Source organism: Gobius niger, assembly GCF_951799975.1.
Source record: "Gobius niger genome assembly, chromosome: 20".
Lineage (NCBI taxonomy): Eukaryota > Metazoa > Chordata > Actinopteri > Gobiiformes > Gobiidae > Gobius > Gobius niger.
The window spans coordinates 14063949-14074822 of NC_136871.1; the positions used below are offsets into that span (position 1 = coordinate 14063949).

The 10874-nt window shown below is 41.1% G+C and overlaps 1 protein-coding gene across 1 annotated transcript; it reads right to left on the bottom strand.

Annotated features, from left to right (window-relative positions):
• Positions 1–4937: 4937 nt before the first annotated feature.
• On the bottom strand, positions 4938–10370 carry ppp4r2b (protein phosphatase 4, regulatory subunit 2b). The gene is made up of 9 exons (XM_079578579.1): positions 10232–10370; positions 9534–9615; positions 9206–9376; positions 8980–9073; positions 8856–8893; positions 8688–8762; positions 7764–7901; positions 7397–7683; positions 4938–6247 (listed from the first exon to the last, which is right to left on the bottom strand). Exons 1-9 carry the CDS (start codon positions 10263–10265, stop codon positions 5859–5861), a joined length of 1308 nt encoding a protein of 435 aa, XP_079434705.1. The 5' UTR covers positions 10266–10370; the 3' UTR covers positions 4938–5858.
• Positions 10371–10874: the final 504 nt, after the last annotated feature.

A 10874-nucleotide genomic window follows, 5' to 3' on the forward strand; every position in this document is an offset into this window, starting at 1 on the left:
GGCTGTAGATCAGCAGGCCGTAATGGTTCTACCCACCATTCATTATATTATCAACCTTGTTTCCCGTGAGTTACTTGCTGGGTCTCAAAATAGCGGAGAAAATGTGACTTGATGTATTATATCTATAAAGGCTGTGGTGAGCTACTTGGAAAGGGGTGTAGATACTGGTACAACCAGGTCTAAAGAATCAATATATTTCGCTTTCTAGTCAAAATTGAAAACATGCCTGAAACAAACACATGTCAGAATAGTGTTTGAGAACAGGTTCACAAACTAGGATTTTTTCCCGGTACAAGCGTGCAACATAAAACATCTATAATACCCTTCTCAACAGGGTGAGAAGGGTCAGCTGTGATCAGACCCACACGCCTCCGGGTCCTGGAGGTGAACAGGTCCTGGAGAGATGGGAGTTCACAGCCAATCACCTTCTCCGCAACACGCACAATGCGCTGCAGTCAGCATGTATATTAAGAACCATGGCCATTGGCAGTAAATGGTAAATGGTTTCAACTACAGCTTTTCTACACTGGACACTGGAGGCAAGGTGGGTGAAGTGTCTTGCCCAAGGACATAATAACAGCGGGCACCTGCAGGAGTCGGGATTCAAACCCCCTACCTTCAGATCATGAGACGACCTGCTCATGAGGTTCAGAATCTTAGATGGAAAATATATCAGTGTCATTTGAAAACTGATGTGTTAGCAATGGAAAAATAAAACAAGATATTAAAAAACATTTACTTGAAATATGTTTGAATGCAGTGTAAAACGAATATGACACTGCAATAGTGTAAGATTACATATATCAACTTTTTTGATATAGGCTAAAATTCAAGTCTAAGAGCCTTGAGAGCCTTGTGTCTTTATCCCCCCACCCCACTATATGCCCATGTATAAATGACTAACCCCTCAACACAACCCCCCTCTGTGTAGCAGCTGAGTTTATCAAAGCGCTGTGATGATGCAGCTCGGGCAGATAAGTGAACCCTCTCACTGTGTTATGGTGCACTTGCGGCTCGCCGAATACCGCCCACACGTCGAGCACCAAGCTGCCTCTACCTTTTTCTCACAACATCACAGCATATCGCTTCACTTCACACTGTCGCCTCTCTGCCAAGCCGCCCGTCTGAAGTCTGTCTGCAGGTTTCTTGCTGTGGAATCACAATTTTCATGAAAGAGTCGACGCAAATGCTTTCTATCCGCCACAATTTTCTGCTTGGCTGTATCTAATTGTGGTCTCACCAGAGGGGGCCAGTAACAAAGTTCATTTAAGTGGAGTTTTGGGGGGATCTGTACTTTATTTGAGCAGTATTTTTGTTGAGAACTAACAGCTCCACTACATTGGAAAGACACATGTAATAAGCTACGTTCTACCTACATTTCTATAAAGGCTTTTCTGCCATTATGATTATGATGCACTTCATAGCAGAGGCAAAGGTTTGTGCCCGTTGTGTTACTGAACAGGTGGGAAATACATCATGTTTTTAAAGCTGATGAAAGATTTCATTTCATTCATGATTTTTTTCTAATTTGGATTTATGTGGGCCACTTTTTACAACAAATAGTCTACTTAGATACTTTCACTTCAATACAAAAGTAATCTTGAAATAAATACAAATTTTCCTTTGTCCTTTGAGTCTAATTTCAAGAAATCTGTCTATGTGGCATGATATTTATACTTATGTATTAGTTTATTTGGTCGGGACAGTGTAGTTAATGAACATACATGGGTCTCATGCATGTAAACAAGCCACACCGGATAGTAGCCATGGGCTAATTTCCATCCGTCGTCCCCCATGCGCACTGTCAAACACACTCTCATTCATCCTGGCCTATTGTACATGTTTTTTGTGGTAGGGGAAACCAGTGAAACACAAAACAGCCCCACCCAGGTGGGAATTGAACCCAGACCTTCGAGCTGTGAAGCACGAGCGCTAATCGCTGCACTACCGTGCCACCCAAAAATCAAATAAATCACCGCACTCAAAACTAGACAGCATATGTATACAACATCCATCCAAACACAAAAAACAAAAGCCAGGATATAATGAATAACACAGTAAAAAATATACATATGTAGGCTACATATATACAGCATTGCACATGCAATACATTACATGTGCAATGCTATACGCCATAATGACAGCATCTTGTGATCCAGCAGGCCACAGCCTATTTAAGGATGACTTCTCATTCATAAAAAAAAACATTTTGCCTGACAAAGGCCACTGGCCAAACGTTGCATTAAATAAAGGAACACTGGTGTTGCAAGTATACAGTGTGAGAGATTTTTCCTGTTCTACTCAAGTAGCTAATGAAATCAAGTACTTTGACCACCACGGGGTCTCACTCATGCAGTGTTGACCGCTGACCACTAAAGGTTTGTGATCAGCGGTCACAAACCGGAGTGATTCGTTTTAATGATGAGAGTCTACCAGAAGTAACTCGATCAATCTTCTGCTTGTCCAGGCTGGATCTTGAACTCATATTCCCATGAATACAATAAAAGTAGATTAGACTTTGCAGCCGTCCTGAGTGTGGTGGCACCTGGAATTGTGCTCTTATTTACCGGGGAGTTGCTTCATCTCCCCCCCCACCATGACAGCTGAGACATATTTGAGTGGAGGTGACGCCAGTGGTTTGTAAAGAGGCGTGATGAATGTGCACAGCAGCCCACACTGAGGAGCAGACAACCGAGTGTGACTGGCATTTAGACAGGGAAAACAACACAGCTAAGTTATCTGGCTTGTCACTCACTTTATAGAAAACACAAAGGAACCCCAGGGTTCATTTTGGGGACAGTGAGGAATCCATTAGAAAGAGGTCACTTGGTCTTTCTTGGGGAAGTGTGCTGAATGTGTCACACTCTGCTCACACAGGGAGGGAGTACTCTGTCTGCATTCTGATTTGAGCCCAGACTGGCCTGATCGGGCGTCTGAGAAACTAAACAGCCCCCCCTGTTGGACATCAAAGAGATAGTGTGATCTCAGGGAGTGGAGCTCTGAACTGTGAACTCCAGTTTACATAACAGTTAGAAAGGTTTAGATTTGTATTTTTTTATTTGACAAGTATACTTGAACTTAAAAAAAAAAAGCAAAACAAAAAAGTATCAGTAGTTCAGATTAAGCTAAAAACAATAATTATAGTTAGCTCTAAGCAAGACATATTTTATAGTAGAGGCAATTTCAGTGCCGAAATGATTAGAGCAAGCACATCAGAAAGTGGGAGGCACTGTTTCTGCACTCTTGAGAGAGAGAGCTGGACTGACTGACCGATTACTCATATGTTAATGAAACAAAACACAACTCTTGTTTTTGGAAAATATAGGTCAGGAGTCCAGGATCTTTCATTGCTGAGGAACTTCAGACCTCAGGTAAAGATACAGGCCCATTGTTTAGGCTTTGGAATCAGTGCTTTTTTCTAATATACTGTAAGTCACAAAAACAAAAGCAGTTCCAATTGTTGTTTTACAAGCCGGATTATTCACCTGTGGGATTATTCACCTTACTGAGCCTTAATGGGTAGATTCAGTAATGGTATGTAAATTATACAATATAATTGAGCATTTACATGAGTTTTTGATCAATCAATCAAGGATGTTGTCTGAGCCTTTAAAGCCTTTTCCTGAGGAGATCTGGACACTTCTGACACTTATGTCATCTTCCATATCATGAGTTGGCATGCAAAGGCTCACACAAAAAGATTACTCTCATTTGTGATGTAATGCTGCTGTCCAGTCACATCTCACATCCTGTCTCTAAAGGCTGCTGATGACGCCTGAAACTGTGTAGAAGACTGTAGTTAAATTGGTTTGACACACCTGCTTTAGCTTTCAATATTATTCCAGATATATACATTTTTTTTTTTTACAATACACGCTCAGATCGCATCCTGGTCTGTTTTGAGGCTCGGGCAAATTTAAAATTCAATTGGAGTCAAGCTTTGTAAAATCCTTTATACCCGCCTATTTCCTTCACAAGAAATGGCAGGTCAAAGCGTGTACTGCAATTGCATCAGCGTCTAACTTTTGGGTATGGGTGAATTTCTCAACATAACGAACAAGAGACTGACAGAAACGTGCCAGTGGGTGATATGGATTCAGGGGTGTAATGTTTACCTCACTGCAAGTAATCTATCTATCTATAAGTCTATCTATCTATCTATAAGTAGAGTTTAGATTTCTGTTGTTCAACTTACTGCAAAATATGTACTTGTCTGAGAGGTCCATTACAACTGGTTCTATCAAATCCAATATGTAACACAATGAACCCCGAGGTGGTGCCGTACGCTCTCAACACAAGGATTAAAGAGGGCTTACTTTGTGCATGACAGAAAATATAACGGTAAATGTAACACAACAAAACACCTGGTGTTACCAGTTGAAGTACGAATGCAAGGTGATTTGTGCCTAATAAACCTGTGTAGTTACGGACCTTAGAAATATTGTAATTAAACTTTATAGCTCATACTATATTGAAAAATGCCTCTTATAGTCACAATAGGGAAAATATGTCTATCAGTCTTGAGTTGAAGGCCCGTTGAAGTAATAACAGGCTTACCATAAAAAGTGTAAAAAGTCATGTGTCCAAAGTTTATAAACCAAATGCCACATGACATTTTTTGAAGTGTAAACATTGAAAAGCGCTTGAACACAAAACGTAACAAAGTGGTGCGTGTCTGTTACAAAGGAGTGCGGTTCCATCTGATATTTTGTCCCAGCTCTATTGTAAATGCAGAATTATGACTGAATTGACAGGAAATTTACATAATCTAAAATGGAAATAGGGACTGTAAAATAAAACGAGAAATTGCCATCATGCACAAGTCACATTTTTCAGCCAAAAGATCCAGGAGTAACAGAAGAGACAACTGTACGAGACGACAAAAAACCCAACACTACCACACATAAAAATGTTAACATTTATTGCTGTTCCTGAATACCGCATTTAAAGCAAAAGCATTCAGAGTATACACAGAAATTATACAATTATATATGGTTTCACAAAGGCAGTGAACACATACTGTATTACAATCTACAAAATTCTACTTTACAGAAATTTAAAATTCTAAATATCAAAAGGTACAGCTGCAAAAACAGGTGTCGAACTGGAACCAGAAACAGCTCTCAAATGTCTGTCAGTGAACAACATGGTGACATCACGATACAAAGAAAGCGAAAGTCATCTTTGTACTTACAGCTGGTTTTGAAAACTACAAGACAAAATAACCCAACAGAACGAATTGTTGAAATTATTGTATAAATTATTGTGGTTTTTCTGCATCCAAAATAGAGATTTTGTTTTTTTCTTTACAAAGGACGCCTCGACAAGACAGCAGTCATAGTATTGTTAACTGGGGTTGGTAGTGTATAAGCAGTGTGTTAAATCTACAGCACTGTTCTACTAATACTTGGGTTGAACAACTGAAATGTGTTAGCTCAAAAGTAGTTCATAAATAAAGAGCGGCTGGTGGCTGGGTTCCAAGAGTGGGACTAAAACCCAGGTCAAAACAAATAACCAGAGCACCACTGCATTCTTCCGTCCAAACCACACTATTTAAACAAAAGAGGGAAAACATGGCCATACACCTCTTGGGGGGGGGGGGGGGAAACATGAGTAAAAACACATGGTAAGATTAATAAAAAATAATTCCAGTTTAAAAAAGAAATAAAAATCAAACGTCAAATGATAATGGATTGGTACGCCCATGTCAATGCTAGGTAGCCATTTTTGGAGGAGTGTCCGAGAGTGGGAGGAGGCGTTGTGTTTCCAAGTGCAGTTGTCCTCTGATCAGAGACAGTCAGGCTGGACCGCAGGACAAGCTGGTTTAGGGTCACTCATGGCGGCAGGTGGCCTTCAGTCTAGTCCTGCTCCATGGGCTCTTCAGTTGTCCCAGTGTTGGAGGTGGCGCTCTCCATGGCCGTGTCTGTGGGGGCTTCAGTGGTGCTGCTGGAGGGGGTGAGGGTCACGTCTTCTTCCCGGGCTGCCTCTGTGCTTTCCTCTATGCTACAGCTGCTCGCGCTGCTACTGCTGCTGCTGCTGCTGCTGCTGCTAACTGGGTCACTGCAGCTCTCCTCGCTGTCGCGGCTCGTCTCGGGGCTCTCCAGGACACCGGCGGGGGCCTGCTGCTCCGTTTGGTCCATGTCGCTGCCCTCGTCCTGGGAGCCGCATGGGACCTCCCGCTCAGCCGCATCTGCATCCTGCTCTGGACCCACCGTGCACGTGTCCGACTGAGTGCTGCTGGAGGGTTCTGGAAAAGGGAAGAGCACAAAGAAAAGAACAGCTATGTCAAAAGATGAATACTGTATATTGAGGTTGTCTATCCACAATCTGCCTCTGATTACAGGTATCTTTATAAGAATTCATAAACACTGGTTAAGAGCACCAGGCTGTTGCGTCTTCGAAGACATGCCCTGTTGCATTTTAATATGGAAAGATTAACAGATCGTTCCAAAGTAGCAAGAAGCATACGGAGACCACCTGTTGTCAGAGCCATTCTGGCCAGGGCCCGCTGTGCTTGCACCTGCTCCAGGGAAGCGTCAGTTCAATATAAACCAACTTAATTGGTGTGAAACACAACGCAAACTGAACAGTTGTCAGTTTTTCTTTGATCTCTGGTGAGATTTCTTCAGTATCAAACCTCAGAAAGCTGTGAACAGTTCTGTGGAATGATTTTTAGCTCCAATTTCCCGTAAAACACATTCGCACACGATTTTGATTCATGCCACAGAACTATTTACCATTACCAACATTTCCAAATACATCACAGAAGTTATTTGACATCTTGCGAGTGGCAAAGTCTAGACTGTGCTCAATATTCTGCACACAAATACTAATTATTTGGAGTTCACCGGAAGTGTCAAAGAGCACCGTGTATCTCTATAAAACTACATCAACAAGAACTATCAACTTAAAACAAACAAAATAAACTTAAATACACCAGAAAGTAAATATACAGTATATTAAATTCAGTAAGAATGGTAGCCTGGCCAGCCAGCCTCTCCTGCTTGCTGCTCAATAGAGGAATGTCTGGGTCTGCTCTTGGCCAATCATTAGCCACTATGTTTTATATCACTGATGGAAATTTGTATCACAGCCCTCAAATGCAGAAGACTCTCAAACTGCGTTTCATTCAAAATAAACATTTTAACTTCTCCCTCTAATATCATAGTTAAGTAGTTTGCCTGGTGATTTGGCAGAAGGTGCCAATTTTCAGTGCGATATTTCTTACATTTTATGTTTTCGCACACGATAAGCCGCCATGTTGGCCGGACCATGCGTTTCTCTGATTGTGTACTTTGTCAATCACATCCTTCAGAACGAACGGAGACAACACTGACCACCAGAAAGAAGAATTTAAAAGCCTATAGTCTAGCTGGCCAGGCTCTGAGAATGGTACCTTGGTCCTCTGTGGTGGCACTTGAGGCTTCTTTGTCTTTGTTGTGGTCTTCCTTTTCCTCATCGTCTTGAACCACAGCTTCAGCTTCCTTAGAGAGACATGAGCCATGTGACGGTCGCAATGCATCCAACTCCTCCTCTTCATCCTCCTCGTCATCATCCTCCTCTTCATCTTTGCTGAATTTCAATCTCTTAACTTCCTGTTGCTCTGACTCCATGTCCTCATCTATGTGCGGGTGTTTGGTCTTTACGGAGCCCCCGGGAGGTCCTTCCGACCCTGAAACATCACTGCACACAAGCAACAAGACTGGATAAGGCCACAGTGCTCAACAAAAAGAAAACAAGGGTTCAGGGCAGAGATCACTAACCCGCTTTCTGTCTCTTCTCCTTGCTCTATGAGGTCTTTATTGTCTGTGCTGTCTGGCAGACCATTAGCTGCTAGTGAATTGGCAAGAGACACCTTTGGTCGATTCAGTGGTCGGGGGGTTCCTGGACCATTTACTTTCCTGCAAGAATTGAAAAGACATTATATTCTTGTTCAGTGTACAAAATGAAAAATAATTACTTTCAAATCTATCTTTAGATAGATAAGAAAGTTAGTGCTACAAAGAACTAGTTATTATGAGCAGAGGTCATTCAATATGTTTTTCTAAGGCCAATGCCAATTATTGAAGATTTTGATTTGATTGCCAATTTTCAATGTCTATAATCCAGTGTATGAGGCTTCTAAGATGTAACAGTGTTGAACTGTTATGGCAGAAACTGCTACACCAGGGGCATAGATCCGATTTATTCAGGACATGTTTAGTAGGCACTTCAAAGGGAAAGACATTTGAAAGACAAAAATCTCTCCATCTGTTTATGGTTCCAAAATTATAAGCAAAAGCGTGCAACATAAAATGTACAAAATACGATTCTAAGTATCCGAGGTGTACAAACTTGTGATTTTCACCTCAATGTCTCTCAGCTCCTATGAAGCCGAGCAAGTTGTGGGGGGCTCATTGTAAGGCTCTATTGTAAAATACCCATGTTTCGGCCCAATATATTGGTCAACCTCTAGTTATTAGTAATTATGCTAAAATAATAATCTAGAAAAATAACGAGGAAATGTTAGCTCTCAGACCAACTGAAAGGTTAAACATATTTACTAATAAATCACTCTGTATAACAAAGCAATAATAGAAGCTGAAAGATGGTAGGTTTAAACACAACTCAAAAGATTTGGAGTATTAGATGTGGAATGTTTCAGCATTCACTAAGAGTAATTTAAAGATGAACAGTTTGTTCCCAACCTCTCTGTAAAAGCAGATGTGTTCCCAGGAAGCATTACTCCGTTCATTCGATTGACCGTGCCACAGCCATTTTTCCTGTAGCAATAAATCACTGTTACACACGGCACTTTATGTCAACACAATAAAGGCAGAAATACATTAACATGTCAAAAATATTGACACACTTACTCGGACGTTGGATGAATACAGCTTACTACCATTACGTTCTAAATGGACACAGGATTTCAAAATTGTGAAATAGTGAAGGTGGCACTATATTTAACAACTCTAGAGAATCATCTGAGTGCTTTACCTTTTCAACACCTCGAAGAAACTTGTCTGTTCCTGTGTAGTTTCTTTTGGGTTCTGTAAGTAACTCACACAAACGCTGGATCGTAAATGGAATTCTGCAATGAAGAGTAACGGTACAATTATGCATTTCAGTTTCTCACTTATACTGCTTAATTGTGGAATCAAATTTCATAATCACTCCATAGTGAATTTAGAAAGTTTAAGAGCATGTTTTGAAAAACACTCACCCATTGTATCCTGTCACAATTTTTAAAATTCTCTCCTTCATGTCTTCAAATGGAATTGACTCCACATTTGCATTGGCAGGGAGTCTCTGCTCAGGCGCCGATTCTCTGAAGTCATCCATTACCTTCTCCAATTTAAATAGGAAATAATTCTTGAATTGAGGCCACTGGACCCTAAAAATAAAGAAATGAAGGCTTGTAAAGTGACACTCTCAGGAACATGGTAATTACAAACACATTTTCAGTTTGTATGTAATGAACTTGAGATTGACAAGTGACAAATACTATTTCGAAGATAAAGTACAGATAGTACATGGTTGAGTGCACTTACATGGTCTCCCCTGTCTTGGCGATGTGGCATAGAAATTGTTCTAGGACAGGACATGGTTCCTTTTTTGACTTTTTATCAAAGTCTGGGGAGAAAATACAAACAAAGATTAGTCTCCAAATTACTCTAGATAGATTCTGAATCTTTAAACAGCCTTCTATGACTTCATTGACCAATTTAGTTATTATTCTTGATGTACGGCTTTGCACATGCAAAACAGTATTACAAGGGCAGCACACCAACTTCCAAATAATCTCAGCCGCTGACAACACAACCGGACAATTCGTGCTTTGGCTTCATATGGGTACAGGCTAACTCTGGATAGCACAAGTGTAGCTTCATTGCTAAGCTAAGCATTTGGAAACATTGTATTTATATAACCCGGCATACTTGAATTAAGAGACAATCGGCGACACCTTGCAAACAATACCCCGAAACCCGTTGCTACTGAGAAATTGCTGTCAAGCTGCAAATACGCAGACTGCCGCTCGTATTTGTTTTTTGTCGGGGCTAATATGTTGATCAAATGGCTAAGCATTTCCGTGAGACAGCCGAGTACACTAGCCTGTCTTGGCTATCTCTTAGCAAATTAAGCTAGCAATTCATATACCCCTTTTCACAATCACATCAAAGTAGTGGAAGTGAAGACGCATCACGTGATATTGATATACATTAATATTTAGAATGAAAACAGTAATGACCTCTGAGCGCCTCTTGAAGCGAATCAATTTCCATCACGTCGTTTCCCGGTGTCAATGTACTGATGTGAAAGGCAGACTAGCGGCTAACTGTTGCTGCGGCTAATGCTACACTCGCTCACTCAGAGGAGAGGGGGAGGGGAGGTTTTATACGGCGTCATGACGTCACTGCACGTACGCCGGCCGGCCGGCAAAGTGCAGTGCAGATCTGTGGTGCAGAGGGTCTAGTTGTATGTGGTCTTCATAGATGTAGTGGTTGGTACTACGGTGCCATGCCATTGGTCCAACAACCCGTTAGTCCGACGTGTCATAATTCTGAAAATGTATCCTTGAGCAGAATTGCCATTAGTCCGACATCTCTAACCGAGTTGTGTTGTGGATTAGAGCCATATACAACCATTGGTCTTAACCTTAAGGTCTGTGGACTCTTGAATCTAATTTTATTTTTCAACCCCTACTCAATGGGACATTTTCGGAATATTGAGACGTCGGACTAATGGGCCGACCCCAGTAGGCTACCACTAGTCTATCCGATCCATTCATTGTCATTGTTAAAAATAATAATAACAATACAAGTAATACATTTCCTTAAAGCCACACCGCATAGACTTTTACTCAATAAATAAAATTGTAATACAAGCATTTA